The sequence below is a fragment of the Saccopteryx bilineata genome, chromosome 9, assembly GCF_036850765.1.
Source record: "Saccopteryx bilineata isolate mSacBil1 chromosome 9, mSacBil1_pri_phased_curated, whole genome shotgun sequence".
Classification (NCBI taxonomy): domain Eukaryota; kingdom Metazoa; phylum Chordata; class Mammalia; order Chiroptera; family Emballonuridae; genus Saccopteryx; species Saccopteryx bilineata.
In genome coordinates, this window is record NC_089498.1 from 76,383,815 (window position 1) to 76,405,288 (window position 21,474).

The window sequence follows — 21,474 nt, forward strand, 5'->3', positions numbered from 1 at the left end:
AATGTACAACCCCCAACTCCTAGAGCATCCTCAGAAGAAGCCATAGCACTTGGGGGCATCCCAGGGAGAGGCCAAGCTGGAGAACACTCACCCCGGGCAGACAACTTCTTGGTATTGATGATTTTTGCTGCATACTCCTGGGTGGAGGTTTTCTTCACACACCTGCGGACCACAGAGAAAGCACCCCTGGAGGAAGAAGGGAGAAAGAACTGGGACACCGAGCACATCAGGGTGACACATGCTTCAGGTCTGAGGACAGGGATGGTCCCATCAACCTTCAATCAAAACCACGCACACACACCAGCATAGTGACCATCACTATACAACATGGGGCAGAAGAATGTGGCCACTACATGACACTGAACAGATGTGGGTGGACCACTTCACTCCCACCTCCCACATCTAGTCACTGGGCAAAGCAACAGCCTCAACCTCAGGCTGTGCATCAGGAGCTGGTGGGCGATGCTTAAAACACACACCTGCTGCACCACACAGACAGCGCTGTGGTCGGGGCAAAAGAGCCAGAGAAGGGAACGGAGACCCTGCCCTTCTCTCAGCAGGAATAGTTGAAGGTAGCAGAGGGAGAAATTAGAGAGAGGGTAAAATCCCCTGGGAGAGAGATCTCCTAGGAAAGTGAGGCTCAAATCTTCCACAACCGTCTTCAGCCCACTTCATCCCACTGTATCTCGGTTCAACTGACAGCACGGAAAGAGGGGATCCCGTTGTGGGTCTCAGACATCAATAGCTCCCCTTCCCCATGATATTTTCCTCTACTCTCCCCCTCCCAAATGGGAACTCACACTCCAGTTTTGTAAACGTCTAGGGGGGCGGGCAGGGCGGGGGCTGCAGTGGCCGGGCTCAGCTCTGCGGGTGGGGGTGGAGGGACCCGGGCTGCTGCAGCGGCCAGCTCAGTGCGGAGGGGAGGGGGATGCTGCGGCTGCGGCGCGCGGTTCCCGGGACCACTGCAGGGATGGGGGGGAGGGGACGGGAGGGGGTGCTGCAGCACAGCCTAGCAGCCGGGTTGGGATCCTGGAAGCGGCACTAGCGGGGGGCGGGGCCGGGGACCAAACATCCCCCCCACACCCGGGCACCGCAGCGGGGTTGAAGCTGCAGGGCCGGGAGGGTCGTGGGTGCTAGGCGCGTGGGACATGGGACAGGGTGCTGAGTGAGCTCCTGAGCAGGGTGAGAAGGAGACGTTGAGCTGGCGGGGTTGGGTTGAGGGGTGCCTAAAGGTGCGGGAGGGGCGGGGCTGGAGGGCGCCCAAGAGCGGTCCGGGGGCTGCAGTCCCCGCGGCAGCGCGGGGTGCAGCAGTACGGGCAGCTGCGGAGGGGGCACCGGGGCAGGGAGCTGGGGCGAGGGAGCCCGGGAGGCGGCAGGCGGGAAAGGCTGGGGGTGGGGCGGGCCGAGGGGGGCGCTGCAGCGGCCGGTGCAGGGCCGGGGGGGCGGGGCGAGGAGCCGCATAGCGCCCGGGCGGCGGGGGCAGGGTTGGGGCCACGGCGGGCGGCGGGCTGCCGTACTTGCCGAGCTCCTCAAAGAGCTGGTAGTCGTCGGTGAAGCGGGTGCAGGTGGTGGTGGTGGCCATGCTGGCGGGCGGGCGGGCGGGCGGACGCGGCGGTGCAGCCCGCGCCGACGTCGGTGCACAGTCACCGCCGCCCGGCCGAGGGAGCAAGAGGAGGAGACGGGGCTGAGCCCGGCAGCACCGCGAGACTTTACCGGGGAGAGCGAAGGAGGGAGTGACACCCCCGCGCCCGCCCGCCCGCCCCGCCCCCAGCCCCGCCGGCCCCCTGCCCGGCCCCCGGCCCGCCTCCTGGGAGGGGCCTCCCGCCGCCGGCCCCGCCCCGCCTCGGAGCCTCGGGAGTTGGGGCCAGCAGCGCCCGGGAGCCGATTGGAAGGGGTTCCAGCACCCGGCCACCTGGAGGGGACTGAAAGGTTTGCGACCATTGGGCTTATCCCGGGGCAAATCCGGCAAGGTCTCGGAATGTGAATGTGTGCGTGTGTGTGTGTGTGTGTGTGTGTGTGTTGGGAGTGTATAGGGATCTGGACCACTGAGTTCTCTAGCGAGCCCCTCACACAGGTCCTAAACCCCCAGCCCAGTTCACAACGACGTGTGAGAGTGTTAAAGGTCAAAAATCCCGTGTCAGACTGCACACTCGGGAGGCGCCCCCAGCCTGTGCAGAGGCAGTTCTCAGCAGCCTTCCCTCGGAAAGCTGACAGTCTAGACTTGTGTAAGTAAGCATCAGGGCCATTATTAGATAAAACCCTTCAGGCACAGTTTGTTCAGGGAGACCAGGCCGGGCCTGGAACTCTGCCTTCCTGCACGCCAACCTGAAAGATGAGAGAAGTTCTCTCTCAGGTCAGTAATGAAAGGGGTGAAGTAGAAACAATTAGAAAAGGTTGTTTGCTGTGTGGGCCAGAAGAGCAAGCGGAAGGAAGGAAAAAATACCCCGTTTTCTTGCAGGCCACCCTGTATTTTAATTTCATGGCACTCATCACATTTTGTAATGATATGTTTACTGCATGAGAGGCAGTAGAGCTAGAGCAAAGTTGTCTAAAGAGTGAACTCTGGTCACTGGGGTCAGACTGCCTGGCTATGATTTCTGGGCAATTCACCAGCTGTGTGATGTTGGGCAAATCACTTAATCTTTCTGAACTTCAGTTACATTATCTGAAAACTGGGAAGAATAATAATAGTACAGTATTACCTTATGGGATCATGAGCTAAGTCACATAAAGCATTTATAATAGTACCTGGCACCTAACAAGAACAGTGCTAGCTGTAATTATTTGTTTAATATTTGCCTCCCCAATAAATTGTGGACTTCAGTAGGGCAGGGTCTCTGCCAACTTTGTTCACCACTCTATGTATACTCAGTCCCAGACCCTCAGTACATATTTGTGGAATAAACTCCTAGGGACCCTGGCAGGGGCCATTACCATCCCTTCCTCTACCCCCAGTGTCAGAAGGTGGTAGGACCCAGGCTTATAACTGTTTCAGTAGAGGAGAAACAGGCTGGGTAGGTTCCTGACCTGCCCAGACCTCTATATTCCCAAGTCAGGGACCAGCCCCAATGGGGAAGGGTGGAGCTCAGCCAACTGGTGCAGCTCAGTCTTGATTACAGCAGGACGCCCACTGGGAATCAGGCCTCCATTGTCAGCAGGCTGGCTTGCTGGAGAAGGCAGGTGAGAGGCTCGCAGCCAGCCTCCCAGGCCATCCTTCCAAGGGGGTGGGTGGGGCAAAGATCCCCTCCTATCCTTAACCCAAAGAGCTAGTCTAAGAACCAGACTGCCCAGTGGGGGCGATAAAGTGAATAGGAGAGGAAAACATTAACAGGTTGCCTGGGAGGAGGGCAGAAGGTGCCAAGAAGGAAAGGGTTGAGGTGACAGAACACCATGCCCCACCCCTCCCAAGGGCAACAGGAAGTAAGGCGCTGAACAGTAAGGCCACTTCCTATCTCAAAGCAGTGGGGTGAGAGCCTGGGTTCCAAGTCCCAGAATGGGATGGTGAGATTGTATACATGGGAATGACAGTAAGTCTTGAATTTCTGTCATTCACCTTAAAGGCAGAGTGCTGGCTAACCTGCACTCCAGAAATACGGGCTGCACATGAGTTAATCATCAATGTGCCCTTCCCAAGCCCTCAAGGCAACTTGATTCCTGACCTCCAGGCACTGCAACATCTTTTAAAAATATTTTTCTTTTTTGCCTGACCAGGCGGTGGCACAGTGGATAGAGCGTCGGACTGGGATGTGGAAGGACCCAGGTTCGAGACCCCGAGGTCACCAGTGTGAGTGTGGGCTCATCTGGCTTGAGCAAAAAGCTTGGCAGCTTGGACTCAAGGTCACTGGCTTGAGCAAGAGGTTACTCAGTCTGCTGAAGGCCCGCAGTCAAGGCATATATGAGAAAGCAATCAATGAACAACTAAGGTGTCGCAACGAGAAACTGATGATTGATGCTTCTCATCTCTCTCCGTTCCTGTCTGTCTATCCTTTTCTCTGACTCTCTCTCTGTCCCTGTAAAAATAAATAAATTAATTAAAAAATATTTTTTCTTTTTAAAAATTTATTGATTGATTTTTGAGAGAGAGAGAAAGGGGGGAGAGAGAAAAAGAGAGAGAAACATTGATCTGTTTCTGTATGTGCCCTGACCAGATCAAACCAGCAACCTTTGCATATCAGGATGATGCTCTAACCAATGAGCATCTGGCCAGGGCCAGATGCTGAAATTTTAATTTTTTTTTTCTGAAGTGAAAAGCAGGGAGGCAGAGAGATAGACTCCCGCATGCGCCCGACCGGGATCCACCCGGCAAGCCCACTAGGGAGCAGTGCTCTGCCCATCTGGGGCATTGCTTCGTTGCAGAGGGAGCCATTCTGGTGCTTGAGGCAGAGGCCATGGAGCCATCCTCAGCGCCCAGGCCAACTTTGCTCCAATGGAGCCTTGGCTGCGGGAGGGGAAGAGAGAGATAGAGAGAAAGGAGAGGCGGAGGGGTGGAGAAGCAGATGGTTGTCTCTCCTGTGTGCCCTAGCCAGGAATCGAACCCAGGACTTCCACACACCAGGCCAATGCTCTATCACTGAGCCAACTGGCCAGGGCCAAACGCTGAATCTTTATATTCATTATCATAAGATAGAGTGGGAAGATAGAGGTCAGATCAAGCACAAGCACTGACTCAAAGCTGCCATGGAGTCCCCTGGGGTCTCGCAGGGGATAGCGTAAAACAGGACTACATCCCTAACATTTCTCACGTGCCCACTGTGAGAAGGATATCTTCCCAGGGGAGGCTCTGTGCTAGGTATTTTAGGCTAACCATATAAAGCATTTTGTATTGTTTCTAGGTAAAAGGTAGAGTAATGAGAAAAGTATTGGGATGAAGCCTCAGGCATGCCTCATAGTGCTAATTAAGTGGAGCCTCCTTTCAACAAAATTCATCAACTGCCTACTATGTGCTTGACACTGCCTGTTTGTAAGATATCCAGACAAAATGGAAAATCAGAATTTATACAATTAGGAGGAAACTCAAGTTATTCTCTCCCTTTTCTTTTCTAGGTCTACTTCACTTCTCCTTCCCTCCCTCACTATCTCTCTCAATAGCTCAAACTCTGATGTGGCTGCAGTGGCAATTTGAGGTATATACACACCTTTGTGTGCACACACAAATACACACCCTCCTTGGTCCCCATTGCTGTAGCACCCACACAACCTCCAGCTACCCCACAGCAATTAGAGGGAAGATACATTCAAATAATGAGTTCACTAGCTTCCTGCGCACCAGTATCTATGGCAACGTCATGGGGTCCAGGAGCTGCGCTGTTCTGCTGTTCCGGTTGCATCTGTCCTCTGGGCAGCACCAGCACTCAGGCCGTACCCACAGAGCAGGGAACAGGGAATTACAGAGGAAATAGAGGCCCTGACAATCACCAGAGGGCACCACTGGGTGGGATTCTCCATCATTCCACTGATCTTTCTCTTTGAAGGCTTTGAAAATTACACCATGGGACTGTCCCCTGAAAGAGAGAAGCTTCCTCCCTAATTTTGGAATGCAACTTAGAAGCAGAAAGGTACTTATTCTTTTTTTTTTTTTTTTTTTTTTTTTTTTTTTACAGAGGCAAAGATAGACAGGGACAGACAGACAGGAACGGAGAGAGATGAGAAGCATCAATCATCAGTTTCTCGTTGCATGTTGCGACTTCTTAGTTGTTCATTGATTGCTTTCTCACATGTGCCTTGACCGTGGGCCTTCAGCAGACCGAGTAACCCCTTGCTGGAGCCAGCGACCTTGGGTCCAAGCTGGTGAGCTTTTTTGCTCAAGCCAGATGAGCCCGCGCTCAAGCTGGCGACCTCGGGGTCTCGAACCTGGGTCCTTCCGCATCCCAGTCCGACGCTCTATTCACTGCGCCACCACCTGGTCAGGCTTATTCTTTTTTTTTTTAAGGTACTTATTCTTCACACCTGAGGAAAATGGGGCAGTTGAAAGTGAGGTATTTAAATGCAATGGGGCTGACTGACCTGTGGTAGCAGAGCAGACAGAGCATCAACTTGGAACACCGAGGTCACTTGTTCAAAACCTTGGTCTTGCCTGGTCAAGGCACATGCAAGGCTCAATCAATGCGCAACTAAAGTGAAGCAACTATGAGTTGATACTTCTCTCTCTCTCTCGTTTCCTCCTCTTTTTCCTCTCTCTAACATCAATAAATAAAATCTTTTTAAAAATTAAAAAAAATAATAATAAATGCAAGGGAGCTGACACTCTTGGAAAGAAAGAATAGTTGCCTGCTACCTGGCCTGTGGTGGTGCAGTGAATAAAGTGTTGACCTGCAATGCTGAGGTCGCTGGTTTGAATCCTTGGGCTTGACTGGTCAAGGCACATACAGGAAGCAATGACTATGAGTTAATGCTTCCAGCTTCTTCCTCCTTTCTCTCAATCTTCTCTAAAAATCAGTAAATAAAATCTAAAAAGAAAATAAAATGAATAGTTAGGGGATGTTGTAAAATAAATTTGAAGAGAATTCAATCTTGGGCCCATGAATCCATAGTTTACACAGCCCTGCGAGTTATATGGCCATGCCTCAGCAGCTGCTCAACATAGCTATTGGGGTTCCACATAAGATTTTGTTGAAGGAAAGAGTCCATGGCAAAAAAAAAGTCCCTGAGAGAAATTTGAAACTCATTGGACCAGTGGCTTCTGAGGTTCCCTCCAACTCTGAAATTCTATGACTAATTTTGGAGAATTAGGGGTGATAAGGGCATGGCCTCTCTCCAAAAACTCTGAGATAATTATATTTGTGCTGAGGCATTTGAAACTAGTGAGACAATGTTATAATGGGAATAGAGCGGAATAGAAAAGAGAGGGAAAGACTAATGAAAATATTTAAATAAGCAATTCCCAAACTTAGGAGAAGGTGAGGGATGCCCTCTATTCCCTGGAAGACACATCAAAGCACAAGCATGCACAGAAAAGTTGGTATGCCCCATCCCCAGTGAGAAGTACTCCCAAACAAGCCATTGTCCTTAGTGGGAGTGTTGACCCATCCCTTCTGTGTCTAAGAGCTGAAAAAAAAGAATTAAGAACCACAGGGCTGAAGCATATGGTGTGAAGAACTGAGGTGTTTGACTTGTTTAGTTTGCTTGGAAGGGTTAGTCCCTCGTGGAACTTAAATTTTTTGGAATTTGAGGTGATATGTAGGAGTACATAATATGAGGAACTCCCTTCCATTTTTCAGCTAGAAGGCTGGTTCCAAAGGGCAATCTGATTCCTGCCTTCCTACTCTCCCTCCAGTCCAGATCAGGGCTCCCTCTGCCTCTGACCCTCTCCACCAATGACCTTTTGACTGCATTTCTTAAAGACAGAGAGGCACCTGATCTTTCTTCTTGTATTCTCAACACCTAGCATGAAACCTGGCATATAGTAGGTGCTCAGTAAATATTTATGGAATGAATGAGGAATTGGGGGCAAGAGGCCAAGATATTTGGGATGAAGATGGAGCACTGGTGGAGAGGTGACAGAGCTGTCATCAGAGAAACAGGGGAGATACGGAGGTGATAGGCTGGCTGCCTGCACAAGCAGGAAAGACCAGTGTGGGGCAGGAAGAGCAGTGTGTGGGGCCCCCTGGTGGGCAGACTTGAGGTGCACAGGGTGCTGCCAGGGAGCAAAGGGAAAGCAAAAATATGAAGGAAAAAGAGATGTGATGAAGATAATTAAAACTACGACTGTACTCGGCGTGGGCGGCAGGCCAGGCGAGGTGCGGCCTCCGTACAGGCGGGGGGGCGTCGGCGCCGCGGGCCCGCCATGGCCGCCTCCGAGCTCTACACACAGCCCCAGATTTAAAGACTGCACAATTGGAACTTCTCTCGCAACCTGGTAATTTCTTTAGGCATTGTAGATCTCTACTGTATAAATGAATGCAGCCTGGCCTGTGGTGGTGCAGCAAACGGAGTGTCCACCTGGAACACTGACGTCGCCGGTTCAAAACCTGGGGCTTGCCTGGTCAAGGCACATATGGGAATTGATGCTTCTTGCTCCTCCTTCTCTCTCTCTCTCTCTCTCTCTCTCTCTCTCTCTCTCTCTCTCTCTCCCCTCTCTAAAATGAATAAATAAAATCTTAAAAAAAAACACACCACAACTGTAGCTAAAATTTAGGGAGAGCTTGTTATGTGCAAGGCACAGACACTAAGCATTTTACATAAGCTGTTCCATTTAACCCTCACCACCACCCTGTGAGTGTAGGAACCTCAGCCTCATTTCACAGAAGAAGAAACTGAAGTTTAGAAGGGTTGTCTAAAGTCAAATAGCTAATATGTATGTGGTAGAGCTGGGATGATTGATTGATTGGAAGTGAATATAAAGAGATAAGGGGGACTGACCTGTGGTGGCGCAGTGGATAAAGCGTCGACCTGGAACGCTGAGGTCGCCGGTTTGAAACCCTGGGCTTGCCTGGTCAAGGCACATATGGGAGTTGATGCTTCCTGCTCCTCCCCACCCACCCACCCCCTCTCCTCTCTCAAATGAATAAAGTCTTAAAAAAAAAAAGAGATAAGGGGGTCGTAAATGGCATAGAGGTTCAATTCAGATGTGATCCTACCATCAATGGGATCTAGATTGGAGTCTTTTTATATATATATATATATATATATATATATATATATATATATATATATATATATATTTAAAGACTTTATTTATTAATTTTAAAGAGAGAGAAAGAGAGAGAGAGAGAGGAGGAGGAGGAGGAGCAGGAAGCATCAACTCCCATAAGCAAGTGACCAGGCAAGCCCAGGGTTTCAAACTGGGGACCTCGGCATTCTATGTCAACACTTTATCCATTGTACTACCATAGGTCAGGCTAGATTGGAATCTTAAAAAGAAATTTTAATTGATTGATTGGAGAGGGGTGGGGGGGGAGAGAGAGAAACACAAATTTGTTGTTCCACTTATTTATAAATTCGTTGGTTGATTTTATTTTATTTTATTTGTATTTTTCTGAAGTTGGAAACAGGGAGGCAGTCAGACAGACTCCCACATGCACCCGACCGGGATCCACCCAGCACACCCACCAGGGGGCGATGCTCTGCCCATCTGGGGCGTCGCTCTGTTGCAACCAGAGCCATTCTAGCGCCTGAGGCAGAGGCCACAGAGCCATCCTCAGCACCTGGGCCAACTTTGCTCCAACGGAGCCTTGGCTGCGGGAAGAGAAGAGAGACAGAAAGGAAGGAGAGGGGGAGGGGTGGAGAAGCAGATGGGTGCTTCTCCTGTGTGCCCTGGCCAGGAATCGAACCTGGTACACCTGCACGCCAGGTCGATGCTCTACCACTGAGCCAACCAGCCAGGGCCGTTGGTTGATTCTTGTATGTCCCCTCTCTGGTGATCAAACCGGCAACCTGGGCATATTAGGACCATACTCTAATCAACTGAGCTACCTGGACAGGGCGTATATTGGAATCTTAAACCCAATGTGGATTTATCCCAATCTAGTCCCAGTCCTGAATCGGGCACTCAGAGGTGACATTCATTTATTTCACTTTTTTTATTGAGCAACTCCTTTGTTGCAGTCACTTGGGACACAGAAGAGAACAATCCAACAGAACTCCTGCTCTCAGAACTGACATTCTTGTAAGCAGGCAATGAACCTAGAAAGAGGTCATTTTAGAATGAAGAAAGTTCCACAGAGAAAATAAAATAAAGCAATGGGATAAGGAGCAAGGGAGGAGGATGGGAATAGACAGTGTCTTGAAGTTCTGAAACAGAGCTGCTCTCAGAAGGTGACTTTTAAGAGAGATTTAATGATGATGAGGAAGTAGTCATTTGAAGATCTGGGATAGAAGCAGTCCTGGTGGAAAAAACAGCAGCAAGGGCCTGAGATGAAAACGAACAGTATATTAAAGGGGTGGAAAGAAGGCTGGTACGGCAGAAATGAGTGGACAAGGTGGGAAGCAGTAGGAAAACAGGACCCAGAGGCCCTAGTAAACCCTATTGTCCTGGCATAACCACCCTAGTGCTCTTTCCAAATTCTAGAGGTCAAAGGGAGTCCACAAGGGCAGGCTGCCTCATGCTTACAGAGGCATGGGACCCGAAACCTCAGCTCCATTCCTGAAGATACTTTTATCCAGGGAAGACATAAACCTAGGCCTGGAGCTGGAAATGGCTATCACAAAGAAGAGTAGTGAGACCATGGCCGGATAGCTTGTTTGGTTAGTGCATCGTCCCAACATACCAAAGTTATGGGTTCAATCCCTGGTCAGGGCACACACAGGAACAGATTGATGTTTCTCTCTCTCTCTCAAATCAATAAATACATTTTTTTAAAGGAAGGGTAGTGGAGCCTGACCTGTGGTGGCGCAGTGGATCAAGCATGGACCTGGAATGCTGAAGTTGCCAGTTCAAAACCCTGGGCTTGTCGGGCCAAGGCACATATGGGAGTTGATGCTTCCTGCTCCTCCCCCCCTTCTCTATCTCTCTCTGTCTCTCTTCTCTAAAATGAATAAATTTAAAAAATAATAAAAAATTAAAAAAAGGAAGGGTAGTGGAGGTGGGCTCAGATGACTTGTCAGAGCTGCAGGGGCTCTGTGTCTTTTTTTTTTTTTTTTTTTTTACAGAGACAGAGAGAGAGTCAGAGGGAGGGATAGACAGGCAGGAATGGAAAGAGATGAGAAGCATCAATCATTAGTTTTTTTGCTGCGACACCTTAGTTGTTCATTGATTGCTTTCTCTTATGTGCCTTGACCGTGGGCTACAGCAGACCGAGTAACCTCTTGCTCAAGCCTGTGACCTTGGGGGTCTCGAACCTGGGTCCTCTGCATCCCAGTCTGACGCTCTATCCACTGCGCCACCGCCTGGTCAAGCGGGGCTGTGTCTTAAAGGAGTTTTACTCACTAGGGGCAAGAAGATAAGCATGAAAATCAAACAATGCTGCAAGACAAAAGATTTGTAGGATACACAACTCCTGGATCTTTGTACAAATGGCTGCTTGAATCATGCTTCCTTCCCCTCTGCCTGTCCTCCAATTCTCTGTTCAGATGTCACTTTCTCATTGTAACCCTACCTGGCATCTTGACAAGATCAAATCCTTACAATAATAGTCCTGAAAGTTCCATCCACCACTTCTTCAAAGCACTTTACTGTGTCTGTTTATGTTCATGCTGGTATCCTCGTTATCTAAGTGCTTGGGGTGTAGTAGGTACTGTAAGGATTCAGAATGGGTCACCCCAAAAGAGACTCTGTGGAAGTGGGTTATTTTGAGCTAAAGGCAACTGAGATCCTGTGGGCTCAAGAGAAACTTCTGCCCCTACTCCTTAAGTACATAGAAGAACTTGAATTAGGGCCTTGCCATGATAAGAGATGATCAGAATAACCTTTTTTTTTTTTTTTATTTTTTTTTTTAACATATCTATAGGGTAGATTACTATAGATTACTTCTAATTACTGAACTTCTGAACATTGTTTCCTGCAATGACCCTATGAAGCTCCAAGTCACCTTACTTCATCCTTAGTTCAGAATGCCCTGTGTACCTCATTTTAATTTTCTGTCCCTGTATGTGGTTGAGATCTCTGACTCATGTATGTGGGGTTCCCAAATGTATGTATGTAATTAAATTTGGTCACTTTCTCTTGTTACTGTCTTTTTAAAAATGTAATTACTAGATCGGCAGAATGAACCTTGAGGGTAGAGGAAAGCTTCTTTCTCCTCCACAGCACTCAATAAATTCATGGAAGGTAAAAGCAAAGCACTGTGGGAACTCTAAAGGAAGGACAATCAGATAAGTTGAAACAATCGGAAAAGACTTCATGAAGAAGATGGAAGAGGGGAAAGGAAGGATGTTGGTGATGGAAGTAGTGGTAAAGTAAGGCATAGCTGGTGGAGAGAATGTGAATCAGGTCCCCTGAAATAGTGAGGCCTTGGCAGGTGTTTGGAAAACTGGGTGATGAGAGATTCTGCGGGAGGGTATGGAGAGGGGAGAGACAGGACATAAAGCTGGGGACCATCCAGATGTAAATAGTTTCTGGCGTGGGTGGGCTTATAGGCCCAGAAGAGATCGGCCTCAAGAAGGACCAATGTCCAACATTTCGGTTTCCAGAGCAAGTCCAAAGGCTCTTAGATCCCAGACCTGAACTAAAGATATTACTTACCAGATATTTCCATTGAATGCCCTGTTGTTCCCTCAAATTCAACATGATCCAAATCCAAATTAATCAAATTGAGCAGTATAACATGGTGGTTCAGAACATTGAAGCCAATCCTGGTTCTGCCTCTTACTAACTGTGGGATTTGGCAAATTTTATAACTTTCTGTGCCTCAGTTTTCTCATCTGCAAAATAAGAATAATGATAATATTCATCTCACAAGGTTTTATGAAAAGTAAGTTACCAGTATTAGTACATAAGAAGAGTAAAACAGTGCCTTGAGTAGTAAGGGCTCAATAAATACTAATTATTTTTATTCCCCAAGCCACTGTTAACTAGTTTTCTTCTCCAGTTCCTTTGGCTCTGACAGTGACATGATTATCCTGCCAATGACCTGGTTCAGAATCTTGGAGTCAACTTTGACTCACCCCTTATTTCACTTAGGGGGCAGAGCCAGGTTTGAATTCTGCCACTTACTAGTTGTGTGACCTTGGGTAAGTTACTTAAACTCCCTAAGTGTCATGTTCTTCAGTGGTAAAATAAAGATGTCTTAATTTTCACTATTGGGCTGTTACAATTTTTATTTTATTTATTTATTTATTTATTTATTTATTATTATTTTTTTTTACAGAGACGGAGAGTCAGAGAGAGGGATAGATAGGGACAGACAGGAACGGAGAGAGATGAGAAGTATCAATCATTAGTTTTTCGTTGCAACACCTTAGTTGTTCATTGATTGCTTTCTCATATGTGCCTTGACCGTGGGCCTTCAGTAGACTGAGTAATCCCTCGCTCAAGCCAGCAACCTTGGGTCTAAGCTGGTGAGCTTTGCTCAAACCAGATGAGTCTGCACTCAAGCTGGTGACCTTGGGGTTTTGAACCTGGGTCCTCCGCATCCCAGTCTGACACTCTATCCACTGTGCCACCTCCTGGTCAGGCTGGGCTGTTATAATTTAAAGATAACATTTATAGGTGAATGGCTCAATGACTGACTAAATAAATGGTACTTGTTATTATCATCTTGTGTATCATTAGGAACCAACACCAGTATATTTTCTCCTTTAAATGTCTTTGCATTCATTTCGTTTTTTTCATTTCCATCCCACAATTCCCGACTAGGCCTACCTTACTCTCCAGAGTTACTGCAGCAACTCTTCTAACTTTGCCAACTCCATTTACATTTCCCTCTCTCTCTCCCTCCCCCCTTTCCTTCCTTCCTTCCTTCCTTCCTTCCTTCCTTCCTTCCTTCCTTCCTTCCTTCCTTCCTTCCTTCCTTCCTTCCCTCCCTCCCTCCTTCCCTCCCTCTCTCCCTTCTTTCCTTCCTTTCCTTTCCTTTCCTTTCCTTTCCTTCCCTTTCCTTCCCTTCCCTTCCCTACCCTTTTCCTTCCTTCCTTCCTTCCCTCCCTCCCTCCTTCCCTCCCTCTCTCCCTTCTTTCCTTCCTTTCCTTTCCTTTCCTTTCCTTTCCTTTCCTTTCCTTTCCTTTCCTTTCCTTTCCTTTCCTTTCCTTCCCTTCCCTTCCCTTCCCTTCCCTTCCCTTCCCTACTTCCTTCCTTCCTTCCTTCCTTCCTTCCTTCCTTCCTTCCTTCCTTCCTTCCTTTTCTCCCTCCCTCCTTCTCTCTTCTTCTTTCTTAATAGAACACCTACTCTTTTCAGGGCACTGTCTTAGTGCTGAAGGAAGAGCAATGGACAGAAATAGATGCTGTTCCTGCCCTCAAGAAGCTACCTTCTGTTGAGAGAGACAAACAATAAGTAAACAAATATTTAATATGTGAGGTGGTGATAAATACTGTGAAGAAAATTAAAACAGGAAAATGAGATTGAGGTGCTATTTAATATGGGATGGTCAGGGAATGCCCCTCTGCTAAGATGAACATATGGGCAGAAAGCTGCAAAAACTAATATCGTTTTTAGTAGGTCACATCTTTGCTGAGATGTTGTTTCCTTCAGAGTTAAAGATGAATGCTCACGTATGACTTTCTACAATAGATTCTCTGCAATTCTAGTCGGTCTGTGACTTCGTACCACTCCCAGAATGCCCTTCCTCCTGCAGACGTACTCAACATGTACATTGTTGGATCAACCAACAATACTTATCTTTAATAGTAGTATTAGTGTAGTTTTTTTCCCTCCCTTAAATATGTTCTATGAATTTTTAAATGATGAACATAGATCACCTGAATAACAACAACAAAAATGGAATATTTTCTCCCCATTATCTTACTTTAATGTTCATATAACTCTGCAAGGTAAATATAAGCCCCATTCTACAATGAGAAAAGTGAGGCACAGAGAGGTTATGTGGATTCCACTGACCTCACCTCTTGAAATGTTTGGTGGCGCCTGACCTGTGGTGGCGCAGTGTATAAAGCGTCGACCTGGAAATGCTGAGGTCGCCGGTTCAAAACCCTGGGCTTGCCTGGTCAAGGCACATATGGGAGTTGATGCTTCCAGCTCCTCCCCCCTTCTCTCTCTCCTCTCTCTGTCTCTCTCTCTCTCTCCCTCTCTCCTCTCTAAAATGAATAAATTAAAAAAAAAAAAAAAAAAGAAAAAATGAAATGTTTGGTGGCTAATGACATGTTGGTTGTTTAATTTTTAAAAAAATGCCATTTTGCTTTCTCAATTAGATCATAGGTTTCTTAAGGGCAGAGCCTTTGTCTTACTTTTATATCCCTTTCCCCTCTCCTCACAGTTTTCATCAAAGCACTATGTACTGTACATAATGGGTGCTTTTTTTAAAATTTTTATTTTATTAATTTTTAGAGAGGAGATAGAGTGAGTGAGAAAGAGAGAGAGAGAAGGGGGAGGGAGGAGCAGGAAGCATCAACTCCCATATGTGCCTTGACCAGGCAAGCCCAGGGTTTTGAACCGGCAACCTCAGCGTTCCAGGTCAACGCTTTATCCACTGCGCCACCACAGGTCAGGCCATAATGGGTGCTTTTTAATGGAGTGATATGTTGGATGTCTGGTCTGTTGTTCTGTGTGGTCCATTATCTTGCTAGTGGTGCCCTCTAGAACCTGGGCCCAAGGATGGATGGAGATCCCGGAGGCAAAGAAGTGAGGAAGCAGGACCTCCACCCAAAAAAGGCAGTGACTCTACTTGTCCACTAGAGGCCGCAGTAGGTCTGGTTTTAGAGAGCCAACAGGGTTGTGGATTACTTAGCTGACCTTACCCCAGGAGTCATGTCCAACACCAAGTCTTGTCCTAGAACCCGAGGCCCCAGGGAGAGTTTATGGTATCCAGTAACTTGTTTCTTCCAATAGATCACCAGCTTCCTGGACCTGGGATGAATTAGCTCCAGAATAAAAGTTGCTCATGGTAGCTAAATAGCAGGGGTGTACAGGCAGGTTCCAGATGCCCCTCAATAGCCAAATCAAATGTGCCTGGAGCGCCCTGCTGAGCACCTGCAGTGTACCATGTAGTGTGTTAAACTCTAGGACTAGCTCACTGGACAAAACAAGACTCTGTTCTTGCCCTCCCGGATCATGCTCTAAGGAAGTGCACAGATAATTAAATCCCAAATTATCATATTATGTGATAAGCTGCTGACATGATTTCTGTTCCAGGGTTTGTTCTCCTTGGATCTCATTTCACTGAAGATGATCCCATGTGAAATTATCCTACCTGCTTTAGAGAAATGAAATAAAGGTGAGAGGCAAAAAAAAAAAAGAGAAATTTACCCACATTTGGAGAATCACTGCAGAGCTCCCTGCAGGCATCTAGGGCTGGGGGGTGCTGGTGGCAAGGAAGTGCCAGGCGCCTCGCCAAGGCTTTTCTGCTTTCTTTTCTCCAAGTGATTTGGGAGCTTTGCTTGGGAAAGGGAGCAGATCCCCTAGATTTTGGGGTGTGACCCACACTGCTGGTTTTTTCACTGTTTTTACTTCTCACCTTTTTCTCAGATTATCTGTCAATCAATACAGTTATCAAATCTTATGTTCAAAGCACTCTTTTTTATCCAGAAGCATGAGATAAAGGAGGTTATGATAGAGTTGGGGAGATAACTAGAGAGATAGCCACGAAATGCAGCATTTGATAAGTGCAAGTGGGTTGCTGCAAAGACAGTCATTGCTAGGGTGGATCGGGGGCTGAGGTGTTCTGAGAGAGTTTCCTTCCTGGAGGAGGTGAGCGTGAGCGGGGCCTTCCAGGATAAACCTCTGATCTGCCCCTTGGAGGGGTTTCTCTAGAAGAGGCATTGTCAGAAACAAGAGGGGAGGGTAACACTTCCCTCATGCCCAGCTGTTCGTTCCACTGTGCCTGGACACGGGGCTCACAGGCCCATGTGCTCAACATTCCTGAGAAGCAGCTTCTGAGTCAGAGCCCCAGAAACAGCTGAGGTAGCTTCAGGCTGGAGTCTTGGCTCTCTTTTCTCCTTTTCTGTCCAAAAGCAACTCCCTCCCTGCTATTTGAATGTGACCAGAAACCCAAGCGGGGCTCTAGGGTGAGAGCCTGGCTCAGCCAGTCTATAAAATGTATTTGGTCCCTGCATTCCCTCCTGGGTTGCAGCCCTGAGGTAAAGGCATGTGCCCAGTGCCACCTATGCCAGGAAGCATAGGAATAAGGGAGACGTACCTGTGCTCACAAGTCACAGCTCCCAATGCAGCCATTGTTGGGCTGCCTCTGAGAAGGGGGTCTTAAGTAGGACTTGGCCTGAGTTAAGACAGCAGCATTCCCCGGGCAATCTGCCAGCATCTCTTCATGCCTGGGCGTGGGGCCCAGGACATGCCAGGGCAGTGCCAGGGAGCTGACTCAGGGGCGGTATGAGGGGAACAGAAAAACCCTTTGCACCCACCAACTAAGAGAGGAGACGAAGCTGCCCTGGTTGCCCGCTGTGATTGCCCATTGTGAGTCTGTGGGTGGGGCCATTTCTCCACCACTGACTCACGAAGTCCACGTTTCTGGCAGCCACCAGGAGGCCAAGGCTCCCCCTCTCTCCCTGAGTTCCCCTCTACCAACGAAGACTTCTATGCAAGTCTAGGTTTCCAAACCCATGTCTGTGATTGATTCAGGTTCTGCCATTGCCACTCTCCTAAGATTGTGACCTTGGGCAAGTCACTTACTTTAGTGTATCTGAAACTCCATATATTTTATTTTATTTTACAGAGACAGAGTGAGAGTCAGAGAGAGGGATAGATAGGGACAGACAGACAGGGATGAAGAGATGAGAAACATCAATCATTAGTTTTTCATTGCAACACCTTAGTTGTTTATTGATTGCTTTCTCATATGTGCCTTGACCGTGAGCCTTCAGCAGACCGAGTAACCCCTTGCTCAAGCCAGCGACCTTGGGCTCAAGCTGGCGACCTCAGGGTCTCGAACCTGGGTCCTCCGCATCCCAGTCCAATGCTCCATCCACTGCGCCACCACCTGGTCAGGCTGAGACTCCATATATTTTAGGTGGGAAGAATAATATAAGCCTGCCTGATAGGACTGCGGGAAGGATCAAATGAGATCATGTCTCTGAAGGGATCTTATATACTATAAAGTGCATTTATTATAAGGTATTAGTGTCATTATTTCTGAGACAGGAATTATAGCTGCTAACCTCTGAACCTTAAAGTCCTCCTCTTTGTCTCTTTTGTCTGACAAGTTGCTCTGAAGCCACTGCTGGAATCTAACTCAGTCCTGAGTCTCAGAAGCATTGACACCAGGCCCTTCTGCCTGGCGCTGTGGTGCCAACTCGGGGAAGCAATTCCCATCATTCCAGTTCTGTTAAACTGGTTCCTTCCCTTCTAATCAGACTCCTCCAGGCCAGTTTGCCTGCAGTGATGACAAAGGAACCTAAAATAGTACAGACTCTGCAAACACTGCTGGAGAAAGCTTGGGGAATATGGTGCTGCCGGTCACCTGTGGGCCTGTCCGGGCGTCCTAGCCAGGTGCAGCCCTCTCTCCTCCAGGGCCTGACATGTCTTCCTCTCTGCAGTACCAGGATGACGGTGCCGCCTGTCAGCACTTTGGTGGCTGGATTTGATGACTACCTAGGAAACTGGCTTGGCTAGAGGTGTTGGGGGGGGGGACCCAAAGTTTCCCCTACAAGCTCCTCAAACCCACACTCTTAGGATCTTTCTTTGCACCAAAGTCAGGCAGGCTGGGCTAAGACCATGCAGGACAGTAGCTATTTCATGGCACCAGGGAGAATTGTGGACTGGAAACCAGGAAAGTCTGATTCTGAGGACCCTGCAGTCAGCAGGCCCTGACTTGTCACTGTTGCTGCAGAACCAGTTTGGTCTGGGCAGCTGCTGGGCCTGCCTGGTTCTGAGACTTCCCGATGTGACTTAGACTTACCCTGGTGGGAGTGGTGGCTGCCAAGGCTAGATTCAAAGGAGGAGGCTTGGGGCAGTGAGCCATGAGTAGGAGCTGCCATTCTACCTGAGCATTCATCATTGCTCAGCTGCTGTCTAATTCTCTGGTTTTTATTTTTATTGATTTGAGAGAGAGAGAGAGAGAGAGAGAGAAAAACATTGATTTGTTGTTCCACTTATTTATGCATTCATTGGTTGATTCTTGTATGTGCCCCGACTGAAGATTGAACCTATAATCTGGGAGCATTGAGATGACACTCCAGCCAACTGAGCTACCTTGTGAGGGCTAATTCTCTGTATTATAAGCTGTCACTTTCATGCAGCACGAGTCTCCACCTTTAGAATTTTCTCATCCAAATCTTTAAAAAATATTTTTCTTTAGCAAATGTGTCCCATTCTTGGCTGATTGCTATAAGAAAGACAGATGAAGTCTTAATTTATATCACCTATCAAATATACTGATGGTTTGTTGACCAAATCCAGCCTTCCAGCCTGTTTCTGTTGACATGCACCATTTTAACTGGGAAGTTTTACTTATTTATTTAATTTATTCATTTTTAGAGAGGAGAGAGAGAGGGAGAGAGAGAGACAGAGAGAGAGAAGGGGGGAGCAACTGGAAGCATCAACTCCCATATGTGCCTTGACCAGGCAAGCCCAGGGTTTCGAACCGGTGACCTCAGCATTTCCAGGTCGACACTTTATCCACTGCGCCACCACAGGTCAGGCTTAACTGGGAAGTTTTAACATAAAAAGAAATCTAGATTTCAAATATTTTTAAACATCTTTTGTCCTTAGGTATGTTTCTCCCAGAAGCAGACCCTGAGACAAGCTTTAGTTGCAAGTAGTTTATTTGGTAGATGAACCTAAGAAACTCAGGTTGGGAAGTAGGCAGGGAAGGAGAGGGAGGAGACCAATAAGGGTAAGTTGTCAAGCCCTGGCCAGGTAGCTCAGTTGGGTAGAGTATCATCCCAACACAACAAGGTTGTGTGTTCAATCCCTGGTCAGGGTACCTACAAAACTTAGCCGATGAATGCATAGATAAGTGGAACAACCAATTATGTCTCTTCTCTCTCTCCCTCCCTTAACCTCTCTCTAAAATATCAATTAAAAAAAAAGAAGAGTAATTTGGCAAGAAAGTTACTATATAGGCATCTGGAACTTAATTCTCCTGAGGTTCTTGGGGAAACAAGGTAGAACACGTGTTTCAAAATTATCTCACTGAAAGGCAAAGGCATTGGCATATTTATCCACCAAATTGTCATTGATTGGGAGTTCCTACAATGTGGGAGAGGAGGGGTAATGGTGGTGGTAATTCCTGGGGAATATCTAGCATGCTGTACAGTGGGAAAAAGTAGGCTCCAAAAGCCAGAGGAAGCTAGAACTGACAGCATCTGCTACAATATGGAAGATCTAGCAGACTGGTCCTCATTTGCCATTTGTTAACAATTAGTTGAATAGCAGTTGCCCCTTTAAACAAGATAAGAACTCTCCTGTGTGCCATAGTCCCTACTCCTCCCTATTGTCCTGCACTCAGCCTGCATTGCCTGTTTAGCCTTTGCGTTTGTAACCCTTGATTTATGTCTATGCATAGGCTATTCCACCATTGCTATGAATTTTTTTTTTTTTATTAAGTCAGAGATGGGGAAGCAGAGAAAGACTCCCACATGTGCCTGGATCGGGATCCACTCAGCAAGTTCCCTACCGGGGGATGCTCTGCCCATCTGGAACCACTGCCCTGTTGCTTAGCAACTAATCCATTTTAGCTCCCTGAGGTGAGGTCATGGAGCATCCAGACCACCTTGTTCAACCATGGCTGCGGAAGGGGACGAGGGGAGGGGGAGGGGTGGAGAAGCAGATGGTTGCTTCTCCTGTGTGCCCTGACTGGGAATCGAACCTGGGACTTCCACACGGCCGCGCTGATGCTCTACTGCTGAGCCAACTGGCCAGGGCCGTTATGAATTTTACTGTCTCTGTTTCCAATAACTTATTTTTTATTCTTCTTTGCATCCTACAGGGCAGCTAGCCCAGTGATTCCAAAACATGTTGACTGATTATTTCTGTTTCTCTAGCTCTGTACTCTGAATTATTTAATTCCCCAAGTCTCAGACTACCTTACCTCCATGTTGTTATACACAAGGCATCAGAATATGTGGAATGGGCATTTTGGGGACTGACTTGGGAGGCCCTTTGTTATCTCTTCAACATCTTCAACCTGATTGGCTTTTAGTTTCTGAGATGCACTGAGGTCACTCTTTAGGGCTCAGTTTAAATGTCACCTCCTCAGTGAAGCCTTTCATAGCATTTTCTCTTTTACCCCTTACTAGGTTATGTCCTTTCACTGTCTGTTTTCATAGTACATTGTATTTCTCCTTAACGTATTTACAATAATTAGAAACATACTGGTTTAGCCTGACTGGGCAGTGGCACAGTGGATAGAGTGTTGGCCTGGGACACAGAGGACTGAGGTTCACAACCCTAAGGTCCCCAGATTGAGCTCAGGCTCATCGGCCTGAGAGTGGGCTCACCAGCTTGAGCACAAGGTTGCTGGCCTGAGCATGGGATCATAGACACAACCCCATAGTCACTGGCTTGAGCCAAAAGGTCACTGGCTTGAGCAAGGGGTCACTCACTCTGCTGAAGCCCCCCTACCCCCGTCAAGGCACATATGAGAAGCAATCAATGAAGAGCTAAAGTGCCTCAATGAAGAATTGATGCTTCTTACCTCTCTCCCTTCCTGTCTGTCTGTCCCTCTCTCTGTCGCTCTCTCTCTCACACAAAATAAAAGAAAGAAAAGAAACATATTCGTGCAATTTGTATTTATACTGGACTCCCATCACTAATACAGTCAATTTAGTGCAAACCCAACTATGCACACTCAGCTAAAACTGCAAGAAACAAATAAATTCCTTTATTTAAAGTCACTTTCCACCATTAAAAGCCAGATCTTGACATCTACTGTCCCAGGATTACACCGAAAGTACAAAGAAAAAATGAATGTTACTTCCTGGCTTTTGTACTTCTAAATGCCAAGGTCCTGGTGAGTGAAGAGATTTTCAAGAATAAT

General features: G+C 47.6%; 1 protein-coding gene and 1 long non-coding RNA gene across 22 annotated transcripts in view; one reads left to right on the plus strand and one right to left on the minus strand.

The window, feature by feature from the left end:
- The window catches only part of CAMK2G (calcium/calmodulin dependent protein kinase II gamma), a 60,618-nt gene extending 58,963 nt beyond the window's left edge, over window positions 1–1,655 (minus strand). For 17 of the 18 annotated variants that reach the window (XM_066243421.1, XM_066243414.1, XM_066243422.1 and 14 more), the window contains exons 1-2: window positions 1,518–1,647; window positions 92–186 (exon numbers count right to left, since the gene is read on the minus strand). In XM_066243421.1, the coding sequence (XP_066099518.1) occupies window positions 92–186; window positions 1,518–1,582 (160 nt within the window). In that variant the 5' untranslated portion in view covers window positions 1,583–1,647. Of the gene's footprint in view, window positions 1–91; window positions 187–1,517 lie in introns of all 18 variants that reach the window. The other variant, XM_066243407.1, reaches the window with a different exon arrangement.
- A 166-nt stretch (window positions 1,656–1,821) lies between these two features.
- LOC136313237 (uncharacterized) overlaps window positions 1,822–21,474 on the plus strand; it is a 28,298-nt gene continuing 8,645 nt past the window's right edge. For 3 of the 4 annotated variants that reach the window (XR_010727114.1, XR_010727116.1, XR_010727115.1), the window contains exons 1-3: window positions 1,822–1,929; window positions 3,712–3,784; window positions 15,678–15,759. This is a non-coding gene — a long non-coding RNA (uncharacterized lncRNA). The remainder of the gene's footprint in view (window positions 1,930–3,711; window positions 3,785–15,677; window positions 15,760–21,474) is intronic. The other variant, XR_010727117.1, reaches the window with a different exon arrangement.